Below are 20,992 nucleotides of genomic sequence, written 5' to 3' on the forward strand. Positions count from 1 at the left end.
CCCCTGATCAGAAAGTGCTTACATTCTAAAAGGAAAGACATGTTTTTGTATAAAAATGTGTATCATATTGAGGCAATTTGGCGTAGTGCATAAAGAGCTAGTCTCACAGCCAGAGAGACCTAAATTTAAGTCCCATCTCTGACACATACTGGCTCTGTGCCTCTGGATAAGTCATTTAACTTTTGAATGCTTTAGACAGTTCTCCAAAGCTATAAGCCACAAAGAGGTGAAAACCTCCACTGGTGTATGTTATTTCCTCACCAAGGAGTTCCTTATAGCAGTGAAATCACAGTTCTAGTCCTTATCCCTTTTCATATACATAGTACATACAAAATGAATATGTCAAGGTAATCAAGTATGTGGGTCTCTGGCTAGCATACAAATATGTGTCTACATAAAGATAGTGTTTAATCACTGAGAATACTCAGTTTTGAACAAACTGACCAAAGCCACAGAAACCCTGACTCAGGTGATGGAAAATCTGCCATTCTCCTCATCCTCTTTCATTACTCCATTCTAACCTGCTCTACTCTGATACTGATGATTAAAAGAATTACTTTTGGAAAAAGTAGAAGGATCAACGTACAAAGAATTGTTTCTTGGGCTTTTTTTTAACAGAAGCCTTTTTAAAAGGAGTGCCTTTTAAACCAAAATATCCAAATTCCTTACATCTCATCCTCACTTTCACATTCATATGTGTTGTGTATGTATGTATGTGTATGTAGAGATATAATGTATTTGGATGTTTTGGTGTTTTTATGTATATATTCCCTTATAGGGGAAGGGGGTTTGAAATAGAAGGTGTTTTAGCTTAAAAATTCTTTCCATTTAAATGACTTTTGTTCAACTACAAGTAAGTGGGAATAAAAATAAAGGGAAATTACCCTAATATTTGCCAAGTAATTAACCAGAGGAGATAAAAATCCCAACAACTTGAAGGCCAGATTTGTAATATAAAAAATAAAGACATTTAATAATATATTATAATAGAAAATAGGACTATAGGTTTCTTTTTTTAAGTTGGGAAATGATTTGCAAGAACTTAGTAATGTGCTGTTTATGAAGACATTTGTTTCTGAATTGTGTCTCATTAGAAGTTATTTCATTCCCTGAGAGTTGGTAGCCAGAGGTGTGCAAAGATGATGGCTATAGAAGTAACCAGAAGAAAGCTTCAGCTAGGAATAAATAGAGGTTAGGAATAGAGTACATATAACTGTTCAGAGGGAATGAAGTATTGAAAAGACTGATAATATTTTGAGTGTAACATATTGAATGTGTTCTCGCAGTGTTATTTTAAGGTGAGAATTACTGTAGGAGCTAAGTGTATTTAATGAAGACTTTTAATTCTGTTACATTTAACATAAGGAAGAGGTTTCAAAAGAGAAGATTGTATTCTTATCCATGAATTTTTTTCAGTATTTCAGATTTTGTAAATGTATTCAGATTTTTAAATTTTTTGAGTCAAATTTGAATGTTAACAATTTTAAGAAATAAGATATCATAACCTTATTGTGAGATGTAGAATAAGGTTTAGATAACCTTAGATCAAATTACTGAGATACTCTGACTATGTTTACCACAAGACAAGTCAACACTAAGCATTTATTAAGCTTCTTTTATGTGTCAGACACTGTTTGAAGCTCTGAGGATACAGTGAAAGGATTAAAAAAAAATCTTTGCTCTCAAGGAGCTCACAGTCTCATTGGCAAGACAAAATGAAAACAACTATGTATAACTAAGATACAGACAGAATATATTGGAGATCATTTTAGAAGGTAAGGGGGATCAGGAAAGGCTTCTTTGAAGTGGGATTTGTCTGGGACCCAGGAGGCATGTACGAGGAGGGAGGGAATTCCAGGCAGGGTGTGGGGAGACTGCCAGTGAAAGTGCATGGACTTGGGAGATGGAGTGTAAGTTTTAATCCAGATTTTTAAAAATTCCATTATTCTTCTCAAAGTTGAGTATTTAGCTTATGGTTTTATGGCAATTTAAGGTTACAGAAAAATTTGCATAGTTTGCTAAATTAATCCTTACCATCTTGTATGGAAAGTATTAAATTTATTATTAGTCCTTTTTATAAATAGGGAAATTGCCATAGCTGTATATTACAACAAAATAAAAAAGGATTTCATCTAGTTACTCCTAATCTACTCAGTAAATTTTTAATTAAAATGTCATGATAAATTTTATTTACTGCAGCATTTGCCTATATAAGTAAAGATTTATAAAAGAATCTGGACCTGTATTTCACTGGTATAGGAAATTTCTGCTAAGGAAATTTTTAGCGGTGCGTATCACCAGTGGTTCTACACCTTCTTGTCATACCAGTAGCAACCTGAGAGCTTAGATGACTTGTTCAATGTTACCCAGCCAGTCCAACACGGAACAAGTTCAGATTGTCCTGAGGCCAAGAACAAAACAAAACCCTTGTCTTCAAGGACAATTTTCTATACAACGTTCCTTGGTGATTATTGCAGAATAATTTAAAGGATGCGTCTTACTCTGGTTGCTTCATTATGGTAAGGAAGTGGTGCTGAGTTATTAAAGGGTATGCCATAAGACTACAAACTCTGAAAGGTTCTTCCTTCCAGAGAAAGGTAGGAGGACCTTATGGCAATAGCCAATATTACCTCCAATAGACTGAGTACTGGTTAATGAATTCTTTGGCCATGGCAACCAGGGAAAATAAATAAATAAATAAATTATAGCCCTTGGTACTATATGTTTCTAAAGTAGCAGTAGTACAGAGGCAGAAAAAGGAACAAAGGATATTAAGAATCACCTATTTTTTAGACTTTCTACAAATATGAATTTAGCTGTCGCTACTATCTGGTATCAGTGAGTCAACATACTACTGGATCAACTGGATCATATCACTATTGAAGTTCTTGTCATAAATAAAACCAAAATACATCAGGAAATTACACCTAAATGGAAGAATGGCTTATAGATTCTTCTTGGAGAATCAAATAAAAGAATTCATCAAATTAGTTTCATCTTGTATCCAAAGACAACCAGAAATGTTATTTAATGGGATATTTGATAGGTCATCTCTTATTGCAATGCTTAAGATAACATAAGCAAAATGATCACCATGAAACTCATTGTAGTATTTGTACTGCTGTCCATTGCAGAGCATGATGATACGGAGAAGTTCTGTGAAGAATTCGATAAGTAACTCCAAATTAGTTTAAAAAAACATTAATTAATTCACAATTACCTCAATGCCATGATAGGCATAGGGGAAGATGATGATAAAGATACTCTTGGAGGTCAGAGATTGCACAGAAGCTCATGCCTATGTATCATGAAAGAAGAGAGTTGGAATGTGCTGGACATAGTGAGCTGTAACATTACCAAAAACAATGAAATTAACTTTTTTAGACAGGAAAATGAATAGCTACTGATGGAGGCAGGGTACAAGTGAAATATCTATATCCTGCCCTAAGTAAAGCAGTGACCCCATTAGAAAGATCTAAATAAACTTAAAACTTCCTCAATTAGCAAACACTTGATCATTTCGCCAGGTAGAGATGTGGCAGCCAAGGACAACGAAGGTTCAGGATATAAACTCCTCTGAAAAATTTGGGAGGAGAAGCTGATGAAGACCATTCTTGTTATTAAATAGTGTGATCAGCTGTATGAATGTGTAGGGAGACAGGCCTTCATTAAGGACTTTGTGTGTTCCTGTGAAGGTACTTTGTTGAAGAGATTAAATTCACTTATAATTTCAGAAGCTGGAGATGATTTGGTTGGCTCAGGCTGTCATGGGTCACAGTTAATCTTTTGTGCTCCACCTGTTAAATGGAGTTTCAATTAGAAAGTGAGTCTCTTGAGAGGGCAGAGCGTTTTTTTGCTTTACTTTGTATTCCCAGCTCTTAGCACAGTGCCCCGCCATAGCAGATACTTATAAGTGCTTGTTGATTTCATTCTATAACATTATAGAAATGTTCATTACATAAAACTTACAGTAGATTGGATTTGTAAGGCAAGGAAGAGTGAAGAGGTGAGGTTAACGGAATTATGGACATTGGTGACTAGAAGGTTGCTAGTAAATTTGACAAAAATAGGCAAATTAGAAGAAGAGGTAGGTTTAGGGGAAAGATAATGAATTTTGTTTTGGACAAGTTGAGTTTGAGATTTCCTCTGGGAAATCCAAGTAGAGATGTCTTGCAGGTAGTTGGGAGATGCAGTTTTGGAACAGGAGATACAACATTGGATATGCAGATTTCAGGGTCACCTCTATAGAAATAATAGTCGAGTCAATGGGAGTAGAGTTCAGAAACGCACACACACACACGCGCACGCGCGCGCACACACACACACACACACACACACACTCACACTCACACAGACAAAGAGAGATGGACAGGCAGAGAGGCAGAGAGACAGTGACAGAGAGAGACAGAGATAGAGACAGAGACAGCACAAGAAAAAAGAGAAGAGCAGAGGATCTAGAGAAAATCTTGTTTTTAAATTCATATTTATAATTACGGCCTTTGCCTTGGTGAAAATGTGAGCTAAAAGTATAACTCCTTCCCTTCTCTCCTGTGATGCTTTGCCTCATTTAGAAGTATCATATTTACTGTCATCTCCAACATGGAGGGGGGGAAAAGAATGAAAAAGATGCGAGCCAGATTTTCACAGTGCAGCTTTATTATTTAGATCATAGTTTGAAAGATTCCTACGACATTAATTTCAATTTAATTTCATTAATTTAATTAAAAATATACAAAAGTACGTTTTGTACTATTGCAAATTCCCATGTTCTAATACATACACATGTTCATGCTACTTTCTTCCCTTCCAGAATTCATCATTTCATTGGTGTAGATGCACCCCTATGCCTAAAAGGCTTAATGTATTGCTAAGGCCATAAAAATTCTGGACCTAGGGGCAATTCTTTTGGTGATGAATCATTTCACCCCTGTCCTCCATGCTGTGATGAAGCATTGAAGAGAATTTCTGCATAGATATAAAAATGCTGACAATTTTTTTCAAAACAAGTGAATATTATAGTTGAATTTTAAGATAATGTTTTTACTAGAACCAAGTAGAGATATTTGGATTATTTGAATATTTTAAAATGCCTTGTTTTATCTCTTAAATAATGTTCAGTTTCACAGTTCTAGCTATTTTTCTATGCTTGTGTATTTGTCTCTTGAATGTTCTTGGTTCAATAAGTTGTTTTAAAATACAGAAAATCCATTTTTCATCTCTTCATGTCCACCATATTATAGAGATAGTTTGCTAGAATATCTAAATACATTTAGCCAGATATAAAAAGAATTTCAATGAATTTTTAATTTTTCATGACGGACCTATTATTTACATACATCACTTAAAACAGATGTGGAAAGAGTGCTAACATTTGGAGTCAGAGAACCTGAGCAATGCCACTCCACTATTTAAGTGACTTTGGTCAATTCACGGAACTTCTTTGGGTCTCAGTTTCCTACTCCATAAAATAAAAGCATTGAACTAGATGACTTATAAAACCAGCATCTCTAGTTCTATGAACCTACACTTATTGCATTTATTTTTGTAAAGTTTGGCCTATTAAGAAAAGTCCCTTTTTTGTTGTGATTATTTGACCTAATGAGTTCTCAAAAGTCACTCTTTTTGCTTTAAAACTTGCTTGTTACCGAATAGGCTCACATATAACGAAACATGATTCTTTTAATTTTCTTTTTTTCTTTTGAACATAACAAATAACAAACATTCACATATAAAAAGTACAGAGAAAAGAGATTTATATATGAAACCACAAATCACTCTCTAATTCAACAAATTTATGTTCTCTTCATCATAATAACCATGTAACATCTAAAATAGCTTCTTTTTTATTAGCTTAAGAGTACAGAAAAGCGTGGAATACTTTGTAGGGACAAAATTTAAAGATTATTATAAAACTTTCTGTTTGTTCACTGAAAAATTCATTTTAAAAGGACATTCAATTCCCTAATGATGCCGAACTAATGAGACATTACTGCAGTAGTGTTAAAATGTCTTTTAATTTAGGCTGTCTGCATATGCACAAGTAAAATAAACATATAATAATTATTTTATACATGGTCATTTGACCAGATTAAAACCATCAAGACAATTAACAACTTGACAGTTTTCACATTTCTTATGAAAAGCTGTAACTTTCAGTTCTTTTTTTAATTTATTTAATATATTTAGTTTTCAGCATTGATTTTCACAAAAGTTTGAATTACAAATTTTTTCCCCATTTCTACCCTGCCCCCACTCCAAGATGGTGTATATTCTGGTTGCACCATTCCACAGTCAGCCCTCCCATCTGTCACCCCACTCCCCTCCCATCCCCCTTTCCCTTCTTCTCTTGTAGGGCAAGATAAATTTCTATGCCCCATTGCCTGTGTATCTTATTTCCTAGTTGCATGCAAAAACTTTTTTTGTTGTTGTTGTTGTTTTTGAACGTCTGTTTTTAAAACTTTGAGTTCCAAATTCTCTCCCCTCTTCCCTCCCCACCCACCCTCCCCAAGAAGGCAAACAATTCAACATAGACTACATGCGTATCATTATGTAAAACCCTTCCACAATACTCATGTTGTGAAAGATTAACTATGCTTTGCTCCTTCCTAACCTATCCCCCTTTATTGAATTTTCTCCCTTGACCCTGTCCCTTTTTGAAAGTGTTTGTTTTTGATTACCTCCTCATCCCATCTGCCCTCCCTTCTATCATACACTCTTTTTTATCTTCTTCCTCCTTCTTTCCTGTGGGGTAAGATACCCAATTGAGTGTGTATGGTATTCCCTCCTCAGGTCAAATACAATGAGAGCAAGATTTACTCATTCCCCCTCACCTGCCCCCTCTTCTCTTCCTACAGAACCACTTTTTCTTGCCACTTTTATGCGAGATAATTTACCCCATTCTATCTCTCCCTTTCTCCCTCTCTCAATATCTTCCTGTCTTATCCCTTAAATTGATTTTATTTTTTTAGATATCATTCCTTCATATTCAACTCACCCTGTGTGTGTATACACACACACACACACCCACACATATATACCTACATATATACATACATAGACACACACACATTTGTATATATATGTATACATATATATATGCATATTCCTTTCAGCTACTATGATAATGAGGTCTCATGAATCATACACATCATCTTTCTATGTAGGAATGTAAACAAAACAGTTCAACTTTAGTAAGTCCCTTATGATTTCTCTTTCTTGTTTACCTTTTCATGCTTCTCCTGATTCTTGTGTTTGAAAGTCAAATTCAGCTCTGGTTTTTTCACTGAGAAAGCTTGAAAGCCCTCTATTTTATTGAAAGTCCATATTTTGCCTTGGAGCATGATGCTCAGTTTTGCTGGGTAGGTGATTCTTGGTTTTAATCCTAGCTCCATTGACCTCCGGAATATCGTATTACAAGCCCTTCAGTCCCTTAATGTGGAAGCTGCCAGATCCTGTGTTATCCTGATTGTTTTTCCAGAATACTCAAATAGTTTCTTTCTGGCTGCTTGCAGTATTTTCTCCTTGACCTGGGAGCTCTGGAATTTGGCGACATTTTCTTTTTGGGATCTATTTGAGGAGGCAATCTGTGGATTCTTTCAATTTCTATTTTACCCCCTGGCTCTAGAATATCAGGGCAGTTCTCCTTGATAATTTCTTGAAAGATGATATCTAGGCTCGTTTTTTGATCATGGCTTTCAGGTAGTCCAATAATTTTTAAATTATCTCTCCTGGATCTATTTTCCAGGTCAGTGGTTTTTCCAATGAGATATTTGACATTGTCTTCCATTTTTTCATTCCTTTGGTTCTGTTTTATAATATCTTGATTTCTCATCAGGTCACTAGCTTCCACTTGCTCCAATCTCATTTTTAAGGTAGTATTTTCTTCAGTGGTCTTTTGGACCTCCTTTTCCATTTGGCTAATTCTGCCTTTCAAGGCATTCTTCTCCTCATTGGCTTTTTGGAGCTCTTTTGCCATTTGAGTTAGTCTATTTTTTAAAGTGTTGTTTTCTTCAGTATTTTTTTCAGTATTTTTTTTGGGTCTCCTTTAGCAAGTCATTGATTTGTTTTTCATGGTGTTCTTGCATCATTCTCATTTCTCGTCCCAATTTTTCCTCTACTTCACTTGCTTGCTTTTCCAAATACTTTTTGAGCTCTTCCGTGGCCTGAGACCAGTTCATGTTTTTCTTGGAGGCTTTTGGTGTAGGCTCTTGCACTTTGTTGACTTCTTCAGGGAGTATGTTTTGGTCTTCTTTGTCACCAAAGAAAGATTCCAAAGTCTGAGACTGAATCTGGGTGCGTTTTCGCTGCCTGGCCACGTTCCCACCCAACTTACTTCACCCTTGAGTTTTTCGTCGGGGTATGACTGCTTGTAGAGCAAAGAGTACTTTGTTCCAAGCTTGAAGGGATGCACCGTTGATTTCAGAGCGATTTCTAAATAGCCAGCTCTGCCACCCCAGCACTCCTCCTTCCTCAAGAACCACCAACCCGGACCTGAGGCAAAACTTCAGCAAGCTCTTCACTCCTGCTCTGATCGGCCACTTAATTCCTCCCACCATGTGGGCCTTGGGCCAGAAATAACTGCAGCTGTAGTTCTGTAGCTGCACCTCCCCCACTGCCCCTGGGGTGGTGGCCAAACCACGAGCTCTGTCCCCTGCAGCTTTTCCCACTAACCGTTTCTGTTGTCTTTGGTGTTTGTGGGTTGAGAAGTCTGGTAACTGCCACAGCACACTGATTCAGAGTGCTAGGGCCTGTTCTGCCTGGCTCCTGGTCTGGCTGGTCCTGCTGCCTCCCATGCTGAGCTCCGCTCCCCTCCACTTCGTGCATGATAGACCTCATCCAGCGACCATCCAGGCTGTCCTGGGCTGGATCCCTGCTTCCCTCTGCTATTTTGTGGGTTCTCCAGTTCTAGAATTTGTTCAGAGCCATTTTTTATAGGTTTTTGGAGGGACCTGGTGGGGAACTCATGCAAGTCCCTGCTTTCCAGCCACCATCTTGGCTCCTGAAAAGCTGTGACATTCAAAAGATATATTTATATATACTGCCACCTCAATCTCTTTAAAAAAAGGACATTTCTATTTGAAATCATCTTGCAATTGATTTTCTCTTAGCTCTTTACTACAACTTTCCTAGTTTTCATTTTTTTAACCTTAGATAAAACCATCCAGCCTTCAAATAGTATAATATTATAACTCCTCTTAGAAATTGAAAGTTCCATTGTGTCTTGGAATAAAAAAATTATTAGTATTTTCATGATTGTTTCCTTTTCAAAATTAAACATAAAATGTATTATTCATTTGGGAGTATCAATAAAGAACATTTAATAAAATTCCTGTACTCCAAATATTCATAGAACTTTATTAAGACATAAACTCATATTAGAATATAAATCAGAGTAGGAATTATTTTATTCTTTGTACTTGTATCCCAGTCCTTAACACAATGCTTTGCAAAAAAATAAATAAATAAATAAATATGTATATATATATATATATATATATATATATATATATATATAGATTGATTGATTTTATATCTTTGATTCTGCTTAATATACTAGGAATTTTTCCTTAAATAACTATATGACAAGTGAATTAGATAGGAAAATGAGATATTCATCCCATTTTGTAGATAGAAAAATTGAAATACAGAGAGGTTGAGAAGTTACTGAAGATCATTACATTTAATCAGTATTTAAGCCAAAGTTGTTATATGTTCTAACCTTTGATCTAGTTCTCATTCGTCTTATGTGCTGCATGGGTATATTGAAAGTTTAAAATCTGTACTGCTTTAAAAATAATATTATATAGAGAAACTTATCATATATGTGAGATTATTTCACTTTCCGTTACTTCCAAATCTTATTAATCTTTATTACTAATAAATGATAATGTTTCAGAAAAAGAAGAAAGTAGATTCATAAAGTTATTAACTGTGGTATCAAGTTCAAGTCACTGTGTTGTACCAGCATGCTACCTAGCCCATTGTTTTTTGTTATACACATCACATAGAAATGCATTTTTCTCTATCTTTTCATATCTGAATGACTTGAGAGCACTTTACCCTTATGTTAATGGCTATCCCTTCTATAGTGTCTTGATATGATTTTAAACATTTTAGTTACATTATTAATTTAAATTAATTTAATTTCAAAAGCATAATTTGAAATGTATTATGTTAATATAATATAGCACATTTATTTTAATTAAATCGGCATCTGATGCACCTTAGTTACTTTTCTGTACCCTTTCTAGATGGTCTTTTCTGCTATGTAAGTGCTGTTTTGTAATTTTTTAAGTCATTGGTATCATTTACTTCAAATATCACCAACTATTGAAGAGTAAATGTTGTTTTTTATTTTATGTGTATTTTAAACCTAGAATACAACAAATGAAATGACTAAACAGTCATCAAATATAAAGTCTCTAAAATGTGAAGTAAAGGAAAAGGAAGAACAGATACTGGAATTTCAAGGAAAGTATGTTCTTGGTGTATCTATCCATTGTATTTGGTGCCACCCAGTGGTAGTTTAGTTGATAGAACTGTCGACCATTTCAAGTCTAGAAAATAGTGCTGTGAATTAATTATTGTTAATGAAATCTACTTTTTCTGCCCTAAATGTTCAGATCTTATTCATAATCTAAGCTCAGGTTCTCTATCTAGTGGCCAAAAACCAACCAACTGCAATTTCTAAATTACAGTGAGAATCTTAAAAGTTTTCAGACACTAAGATGAACTGATTTTTTTCTTGAATGGTATCTAAGTAACTTCCTCAATAATACTCAAAAGAATATTTCAAACACTGTAATTATTTCTTTAGGAGATATTAAACTTGTCAATTTTTAAATATTTTAACTGGTAAAAAATGCCCAGATCTATGTTTGCTAGGATGACAAAATGAATTTTTTCTTCATATTTAAATGGCTTGATGGTTTTTCAAAGTCTGTTTTCTATACTAACCTATAAAAACTAGGGTTTTTTGTTCCAACAGTCAAAATCGATTATTTAATATTTTCACCATAAGGTATCTTAAGATTAAATTTAATGACTTTTATGGGTCTAATTAATTCTAGCCTGTTACTCATAATTTTTTTTAAAAATTTGCTCAAAAATTTATGTCTTATATCTTGGACAACTGACATTATTAGATAAAACCCATCAGATGAAGAACAGATTAATATTTGAAAAAGTTTGATCACTTAATTATTTGGGTCTAATTATTAGAATAATTTATAAAATTATCTTAATAGCTTTTAAAAACTCAACTTCCTAGCAAACAGATCCACTTATATATCACCACAGTTATAAATTATATGGAAAGAAATTATTGTAACACAACTGTGCTTATTTATGAGGTATTTATAAAATGTGGTATTACAAAATTTGTTACTAAAGTATATATCCTAGTGACTTATTTTGATTAATTCTCAATACTGCTTATAATTTAATAACATTATGATAATAAACCTAAATCTAGTAAACATTAAATGGCTGTGTAAATTATTTTTCCAATTTTCTGTAGCATTTAAAAGTTGTGACATATATTTTACTGGCACACACGCATTAACTATAGCTGTCATGCTATAATACAACTATAGTTTCAAAATAGACTTAACGTCTATAATTCAAAAGCATATCAATAGACATATAAGAATTTACTGGTTAATAGTATACATATAACAACATGTAATCTAGTATAGCCAACTTGATCAATAACATTTGAGCAGAATATCCGTATTATGAAAAATATGCTCCCTTTAAAAATATTTTCCTTCCTTTTAAGAGTGTCTCGAATGGAGAGGGATTTAGTCATGAAGAGACATTTGATAGAGCACTTTAAGCATCGACAGAAAGTTAACTTGGAAAATAATGACAACTTTAATGATTTGTTAGAAAATCTTGAGAAAAAGGTACCATCTATTTTTTGGTCTCAGAATTGTAAAAATAATTTTTATTAATAGAAATAATGTAACTACAATTCACATTGCACTAATTATTTCAGTAATCCTAGTGGATTTATATAAAGATTCATATTAGGATAGAACTTACTATATAACATATCATTATTTGCTCTCCAAACTGATAGATGCCCAGATTTAGAACTTTAATATGTAGATTAATAGGAATCCACCAGGTGTCTCATCATTAAATTTTAAAAAGAACAAAAAACTTGTCAGTTATCTCTAACTTGATTCTATGTTATGCAGATTAACAAAAGACAGGCACAGTCTCTTTCTGTCCATCCTAAAAATAGTCTGTGAATATATAATTGAGCATACCTTTAATAAAATTATGATCCATACTTTTTATTCAGTATTTTGTTACATTTAATGCTACAATATAAGATTATGAATCTATTTTCAAATTAGTAACAGTTAACCAGCACATCTTCTACTATGCCCACTTGATTTAATGTGCAGACTTTGTGAGAGTGAGAGCAGGGAAAGCTTCTTTCCAGACCTATATAACATGTCAACCCCAAAATTCAAGTAAGCATTCTGTCAACTAAGAGAAACTGTGATTCCCTTAGGAGAAGAGAGCTGGCTGAACAATTGATAACCTGGCCTGCACTAACTATGGCCATCCTTAAGCTTCATTGGCCCCAAAAAGAGTTCCTCTTTCATCCTTCTTGCCAGAGCTAAGATATCATTATGCTATTTTCAGTTCAAAAGAAAGAAGGAATAAAGTCTAAAAGAATAGGACAAATTCATTTCCAATAAAGAAGATATTTCCTGTGGTTGTTTTTAGTATTTGTCATTAATATCTTAGAATCGTGTTTTTCATTTTAAACAGTTCATTCACTATAATCTTCCATCAGTACTAAATGATATATAGCAACTATTTCACACCTAATTTCATCCTAAATAATTCTTACTATATGTGAAAACTAAGAATTTCCAATAACTATGTTTGTTTATATACTAGAAAGTTCCTAATTTTTTAGACAAACTAATATTAGTAAATTATGTTGAATTTTGAAGTTTGATATCTATATTGATCCATTCATAAGGAAAAAACTGAATATTCTAACAAATAAAATTAGTGGTTTTATTCATATGTCTTTTGGTACCATATTTATGCTCTCCTGTAAACTCATATGGTATATTCATTTTAGAATTACTTCTATTATTTCACGATATAAATGTTAACAAGTTCTACTAGTATTTGAATTTGGATATCACTTTTGAAGAAAAAAAAATTTAAATCATTCATGCTTTAGTTTGGTTCTGATGCAAATTGTTTTGCCAAATAATCCCACCACAACCCCTGTGTTTTACTTCAGGTAAGAGCATTGACTGAAGACTGTACTAACAAGAAGACAGCAGTTGATGCACTCAAGCAAATGCTTAATGTAGTTACAAAAGAGAAGTCACATTATGAACAGATGTATATAAAAGCTAAAGATGAGCTGGAAAGAAAGGTATGTATGATTGTCTGATATTCCTATTTGGGAGCTGTTGTGATGCAATGTCCTCCTTTCATCTTTCTATATCTGAAGCAAATATATACTATTATCTCAATTTTTTGTATTCCTTTATGTCCTAGCAAATAAGCATTGTTTTGGTTTATTTTGTTTTTCTCTAAAGGGAGTGCTATATAATAAAAGACAAACATTTATTTTTGTCCTAATATAAAAATTTTTAATTATTTTTGAGGAAAAATCATGATATTGGTATATAGAATCCATTAATTGCACTGAAATTATAAACATATTACATAATTTTAATTGACTTGAGACTTTTTGGTTTGAAATAATTTCTCTTCTATTTGGCAGCAAATACATAACAATATGTGAGTATGGGAAACAGTATAGTTTAGAAAGAGGAAAAAATGAACAAGCCAGAAGTTTTAAAATGGAGGAAAACAAGTATATCATAAATACACCTTTGTTTGCTTTGTCCTACCTAAATCCTGCTAAATATATTTAACAAAACTTGTCAGACTATAATAACTAGGAATCATAGTGAATATTTAATGATATTTTTACAGGACCACAAGCTTGCTCACCTATTAAGTAAAATGAGTGAGACAAAATCTGCTATGACAGAGCTTGAAGCAACTGCTTCCCAGCAGCTCCATGGATTAGCTTTGCAAAGTGAACGGGCTTTTGAAATAGTGCAAATAAAACTAATGAGAGCCAATGACCGAGAGGAAGAATTCATCACATTTGTGAAGGTTTGTGCTTTCCTTTTCTTTTGCTTGCTTAGTGCAGATATTTTTTATCAGAGAAGACCCTATAGATAGAATAGGTAGTGAAATGTAAGTGGTGCTGTGAAGACACTCCCTTTGGAATGCCTCCAAATGTTGCCACTTACCTTACGGGATGCTGGTAATTCTTCCATACAAGATTCATTCATTCCTTTGGGTGTAGGGCATTGCCTTTCCTAGTTACCCCCTTTCAAAAACGAAAATACCTCTGGAAAAGGTAGCACAGAAAAATGTTTTCATTTATACCTTTGTGTGAATTAAATTTGTCAGATTGATTTCCTCTGTGACTTTTGAGATCAGGAAACAAGGAATAGAAGTTGGGTCAAGGAGAAGAGGGAGATATAATTTTGAATTATGGGATACAACCTGGGAAGAAAAAGACTGATTGAAATGCCATAGGAGTTAGCATGAGGGCTCTAGGAACCTGCCTGAAGATACTGAAGCCTGCTTGAAAGGTCTGAGAACATTGTGTCCTTAAAGGGTTGAAAGGGTATAGAAAGGGAGTTTTAGGAGTGCCAATGAGAAACTGCCAACCTTTCAACTTTGCCTAGGGCCAGCTGGACTCTAGAATTATGTGTTTTTCATGTCTCTCATAACTTCCAAAAAATTATAGCCTTTAATATAAAGTTTGATTATCCATATAACTGTAAAAAACTTCCCTTCTCCTAAATGGGATAGAAAATATTAATAAAATAGTATATCTATTGGAAGAGAACTTAATTCTTTTCCAGATAAATTGTCATTCCTCAGCTATTTGTAAAATACTTTTAATTTAAAGAAATGGATTATTGTAATTGATGCAACTAGACTTGTATTGATACAAAGTTGATGCAGCCCCATAATCCCTGTATTGCTTTTAGACTATCTTCTTGTCCTCTGAAATGTTCAAAAAATGTCCTTTGTCTCTATATCTATATAAACTTTATCCTTAGAAGTTTATATATACATATGTATCTGTATGTGTGTTAAGAACAGCACCAAATACAGAAGATATAGTCTGATAACTTTTCATACTAGAATTATGTATTTTACCTGGTAAATATGTTTTCATTCTATTTGCAATATGAAGTGCTATGTTAAGTGCTCTTTAGGCTTTTAAAAGTAGCTCTAGAAGCATTGTGCCTACAGTGACAAAAGTTTTTCATATCATTATAAACACATTTCTGGTTTTAAAACACCTGTTAAGGACCTTCTTTAAATACTTCAAGATTTTACTAGCTGCAAACTGCCTAGACAACAATATTTTTTCATTAAAAGTTGATGGAAATCCTCACAGTTAAAATTAACTACCATTAATAGAATGTTTAGGTTTTTTATTCAGGTTAATAGATATTTATTAGGTTCAAGCATATACAAAGCATCATGCTTGGTGCAATGGATACCAAGATATAAATTAATATAGCCTCTGACTTCAAGGGGTTTTTATTCTCCTGGGGAAGAGTGATATGAGATGCTCACTAGTAATTGTAATACATAGTGTGATAGAGGAAAAGGAAAGATCTAGACCAAGTGCTTTAGGAACATTTAAATAGAGGAGAGTGTAACTTTAGAGTTCAAATACTAAAGAAGGTTTAACTAAGGAGGAGGTGACAAGTGAATTGAGTTTAAGCAATTTTATAGACTTTTAGGGAAACTTTATAGAGATAAAGTTTTATGATCCATATAGAGCCAACTCTTAAGATAAAATGCATGCATTCAGCAAACATTACAGGTATAAATCAGATAGGGTCCTGCCCTCTAGGAGCTTAAAATCTGTTAAGGGTGATGACTCAAAAATCCTTAGTATCTCCTATTTCCTCTAGAATAAAATACAAAATTCTTGGCCTGGCATTCGAAACTCTCCACAGCCTAGCTCTCCCGTACCTATCAAATCTTAGTTCATATTATTCCCCTTCATTCATTTTCTACCTAGTCATCTTGGGCTTTAAGATCACATTGGTGGCCAAATGGAGGGGGAAGTGGGGAAAGGCAGGTAGACCCACCAGCAGTCTATTGCAGTAATCCAGGCATGAGTTGATAAGGCCTAGACCAGAGTGGTGGCAGTATCAGATGAGAAAAGGGTGGGGGTGAGGGCATTCAAGAGATGTTGCAAAGGTAAAATCAACAGACATTGGGAACAGATTGGATATGGGTGATGAGAGATACTGAGAGTTGAAGATGACATCTAATTTGTGAACTTGAGGGACTAGAAGGAAGGTGTTGCCCTCTACAGATCTAGGGAAGGTAGGATGTGGAGAGATTTTAGAGGGAAAGATAATGAATTCTATTTTGGATATTTTGAGCTTAAGGTGTCTATTGAACATCCAGTTGGAGATGTCTGAAAGGCAGTTAGATATGCAAGATGAGAGATCAGTAGAGAGTTTGGAGCAGAATAGATAGATTTAAAAGTCATCAGCATAAAAATGTTAACTAAATTGAGGGGAGCTAATGAGATCATAACTACTTTCAGTGACTTTTTTATCCTAGTTGGATTAGTCTTATTCAAAGCTTTACAATTTCATTGAATTGAAATTATGTATTTTATCTTAATTGCCTCTATCTGTTGTTTGATTAAGAATTAACCCCAATTGTGAAAGGTATATAATTTATTTTCTTATTTTTTGCTGTATGATCTTTAATATTGATGGTCACATCCATTTTGAATTTATTGTGGAATATGGTAGAGGATGTTCTTCTAAACCTAATTTCTGACAAATTGCTGCCAGGTTTTTCCAACAGTTTCTATCAGAAATTCTTTACTACATAATTTATGTTTTCAGATTTGTTTACATCTGGGTTATTGAATTCACTTATTTCTGATTCTTCCTTATCTAGTCCATTTCTTTGATCTACTTTTTAATTAGTATCAAATAATTTTGATGATTATGGCTTTATAATATAGGTTGATATATAAAAGAGCCATTTCCACTTAATTTCCACCTTTTTTCTTTATTTCAGTAGCTAAGGAGATTTATTGCAGAAAGGCAAGCTTACAAACTGATCCTACTGATACAGGAAGAGTCCAGACCTTTGTTCTTCCAAATACATTTTGATATTATTTCTCTTACATTGTAAAGTATCTATTTGTGAGGTTGATTTAACAAAAATTAACTTTGGTAATATTCTCATTATTATTGCGTTGGCATAGTCCACCCATGAGCAGTGAATAGCCTTCCAGCTATTTAAGTTGTTCCTTATTTCTTTATTTATAATTATATATGTATAGGTCTTGTTTATGGTTTAATAGATTGACTCCCAGATATTTTATGTTTATTCTAATTATTTTGAATGGGATTTTAATTTCTATTATTACCTCTTGAATTTTGTTATTACTATTAAGAAATGCTTTTGATTTTTTTAATTTATTTTGTAGTCTGACATTCTAAAGAAGCTATTGTCTCAATGAGTTTCTTTGCTGATTCCCTAGGATTTTCTAAGTAACTATCATGTCATCATCAAATTGTCTTCTTTTTGCTTGTCTTTATTTATGCTTTTAAAATCTTCCTCTTGTCTTACTACTCTTAACAATTCTAGAACTTTCTGAAATAATAACAGGGAAATGTGGCATCCTTGCTTACCTCTTATATTTACTGATAAAGCTTCTAGTATTTCCCCATTGCACATAACACTAGCTTTTAGTTTTGGGTAGATATTTTCTAGTATTTTTTAAAAAAGGATCCTTCTATGACTATGCTTTATAGTGTTTTAGTATAAATAAATATCATTTAAAACTTATTCAGCATCTATTGGTATAATCACGCAGTTTTCAATGTTTTTATTTTTCATATTGTATCACCCTTTTTGGGCTACTTCTTTAATTCCCACTCATATTAGCAGGTGGGACGCTGGCTCTGCTGAACTCATAAAATAATGCTCACTGGACACATCCATCTCAGAATACTCATTCACCTAAGATCAAAAAAGAATAACCACAGAAGAAAGAGGTGGCTTTGTGACATTTAGCTGTGTGGGAGAAAAGGCACCCCCCTTCCCCCAACATGACTGAATGAATAGCTGAGAATTCTGTCTCCTAGCAGCTACAAAGGAAAAAAAAACCTGACAGATATGCAAGTAGCTCCCTTCTAATGAATGTTCAGCTCTGGCCCAGCAACTCCTTATTCATCAGTCCTTCTGGAAGTATAATAATATCATTATGTTAATTTTTTCCCTAATTTTTAACGATATCCTTGGTATTAATCTATCATGATCATAGTGAATATCTTTGATAAATTGCTATTCTGTTTTGCTAAAATTTTATTTTAAAATTTTGAATCAATATTTGTTGTTAATAATGGCCTGTAGTTCTCTTTCTTTGTTTTTTCCTTCCCTAGTTTAGGTATTAAGACTATATTTATCTCATATAAGGAATTTGGTAGGCTGATTTCTTTCTCAATAAGCTATATTAAGTATTATTTTTTTAAAATTTGATAGAATTGTACTGTAAAATCATCTGGACTAGAGTCCCCTCTGCCCTTGGTAATTTCTTTATAGGTAATTTAACTTCTTTTTCTGAGATTGGATTATTTAAGATCTCTATTTGGTGTTTTGGATAGAGTCTTTGCTTCTTTAGGGGTCCCTACTCTCAGGGCCACCCCAGAGAGAAGGCGGACTGCTTCCTTCGATACACATAGCTGGATAGAAACAGTACAGTTTTCAGTGGGAGCTGGGTAGAGGATGAGGTCGCTACAGCAGGAGGGAATCCCAATTATAAACCTGTGGGTTGGTTTGTGCAGGTTTGTGAAAACCTGAGCAGCTAGAGCCTAGCTCTGAATGAGCGCTATAAAGATTAGCATTCTCTGGTGTTAATTCATTAGGATTTTGCCCTGTGTGCTTGGCTCTATTTTTATTATTCTTATGTAAAATTTAAATTATTGGCAAGAGCAGAACTTTCAATACCAGCATATTTATTACAGGAAGGCAGGCCTACAAACTTATCCTGCTGATATGGTAAGAGGCTAGCTATGGATGGTCTTGGCTTGGGAGTTGTTCTGGAGCAGCAGCAGATAAAAATGTCAGGCTGTTTGATGACAGAGGCTTCTGTTAGCGTCTGGGCACCAGAAGTTTCTCAGGATTTGTTAGTCAGAACATATCAAGTTACAACTGGGACCGTCCGCCTCTGTGGTCTTTATGCTATATTCTTTTTAAAATGTTTTTATTTATTTTTATATCAACATAGTTTTCCCTAGTACCTTTCCTTCTGCTTCTCCTCAAGAGCCATCCATCCGATATAACAAATAATATTTCTTAAAAAAACAAGTAAAAAAATCAGCATACCTGATCAAAAAGTCTGAAAATATATGTAATGTTCAACATTTATGGACCTTCCACCTTTGCAAAGGGGTGGCCTTGGAACTGGAGGGTCTTCTCTTTTCTTTTGAGCTATGCTTATTCTTTATGATTTTGCAACATCCATTTTTTATTTTATTTTTGTGGTGGTTTTTCCTTTCATATTGTAACCATTGTTTGTATTGTTTTCTTGGCTGTTCACTCTGCTTCAGTTCATAGAGCTCTTTCAATGTTTCTCTATATTTGTCACATTTTCATTTCTTATAGTACATTAATATTCCATTACATTCATGTACTACAATTTGTTTAGCCATTCCCCAGTTGACGAGCATCTGCTTTGTTTCTTATCATGAAAAGTGTGGCTGTACATATTTTGATATATATGGGCCTAATCAATGGCCTCTTTAAGTGTAACCCCAATAATGAAATCTCTGAGTCAAAAGGTATAGACATTTTAGTCACTTTATTTACTAATTTGAAATTACTTTCCGAAATACTTTTACCCATTCACAGCTCCACCACCAATAGATCAGTGTGTCTGTCTTCCTACAACCCTTCTAATATTGACTATTTCCATATTTCATCCCATTTGCCAGTTTCCATGTCATGAGTACAACCTCAGCGTTGTTTTGATGGGTTTTTATTAGCAACTTGGAGCGTTTTTTCATGTAATTAATACTTTACAATTCTTCTTTTGAGAACTCTTTATTCATATCCTTTGAACACGTTTCTGTAGGGGGAATGGCTATTGGTTATATATGTATACACACACACACACACATATATATATATATATGTATACATACACACATATGTATATATATCTTGAATACTGCATACACCCTGATCAGAGAAATTTGGTACAAAGATCTTTTTCCCTACTGAACTCTTTATATCCTAGGTAAATTAATTTTCCCTGGCAGAAGTATTTCAGTTTAATGTAATCAAATTTATCATTTTATCTTTTGTAATCCTTTTTTTTTGTTAAGAAAGCATCCCCTACCTATAGTGAGATATATGTGATCATCTTCTCTTTTAATTTTTTTTTTACATTTTGATCTTTAGTATTAAGGTTACATATCTATTTAGAATATATTTGGGAATATGGCATCTAAATTTAACTTGTGCCAGATCACATTCCTGTTTTCCTACAAGTTTTTATCAAATAAGGAGTTCTTTCCTAATTAATTCATATTTCACATTTTGTTGAATGTTGGGTTATTGAGTTCCATTGTTTCTGATTCTCCCTTGCTTAGTCTGTTTTAACCATTACCAGATGGTTTTGATGACTGACACTTTATAATACTTTTTGAGGTCAGGAATTGCTATTTCCTCTTCATCTTGACATCTTTCAATTGTTTTTCTTGATTTTTTAGACCTTTTTTAAAAATGAATTTAATTATTTTTTTTAGCAAACATTAGAAACATCTCTTTTATAATTTAATTGACATAGCATTAAAAGTATAAATTGACATTGGCAGTACTGTAATGTTTTAAGTGTTGGCATGGCTCACTCATGAGC

The 20,992-nt window shown here is 33.5% G+C and overlaps 1 protein-coding gene across 1 annotated transcript in view; it reads left to right on the forward strand.

The window, feature by feature from the left end:
• CNTLN (centlein) overlaps positions 1 to 20,992 on the forward strand; it is a 440,159-nt gene that overhangs the window by 351,542 nt on the left and 67,625 nt on the right. Inside the window, exons 22-25 of the mRNA XM_036739595.1 lie at positions 10,377 to 10,474; positions 11,780 to 11,906; positions 13,280 to 13,417; positions 13,987 to 14,172. Of these exons, the coding sequence (XP_036595490.1) occupies positions 10,377 to 10,474; positions 11,780 to 11,906; positions 13,280 to 13,417; positions 13,987 to 14,172 (549 nt within the window). The remainder of the gene's footprint in view (positions 1 to 10,376; positions 10,475 to 11,779; positions 11,907 to 13,279; positions 13,418 to 13,986; positions 14,173 to 20,992) is intronic.

Source organism: Trichosurus vulpecula, chromosome 9 (assembly GCF_011100635.1).
Source record: "Trichosurus vulpecula isolate mTriVul1 chromosome 9, mTriVul1.pri, whole genome shotgun sequence".
Classification (NCBI taxonomy): domain Eukaryota; kingdom Metazoa; phylum Chordata; class Mammalia; order Diprotodontia; family Phalangeridae; genus Trichosurus; species Trichosurus vulpecula.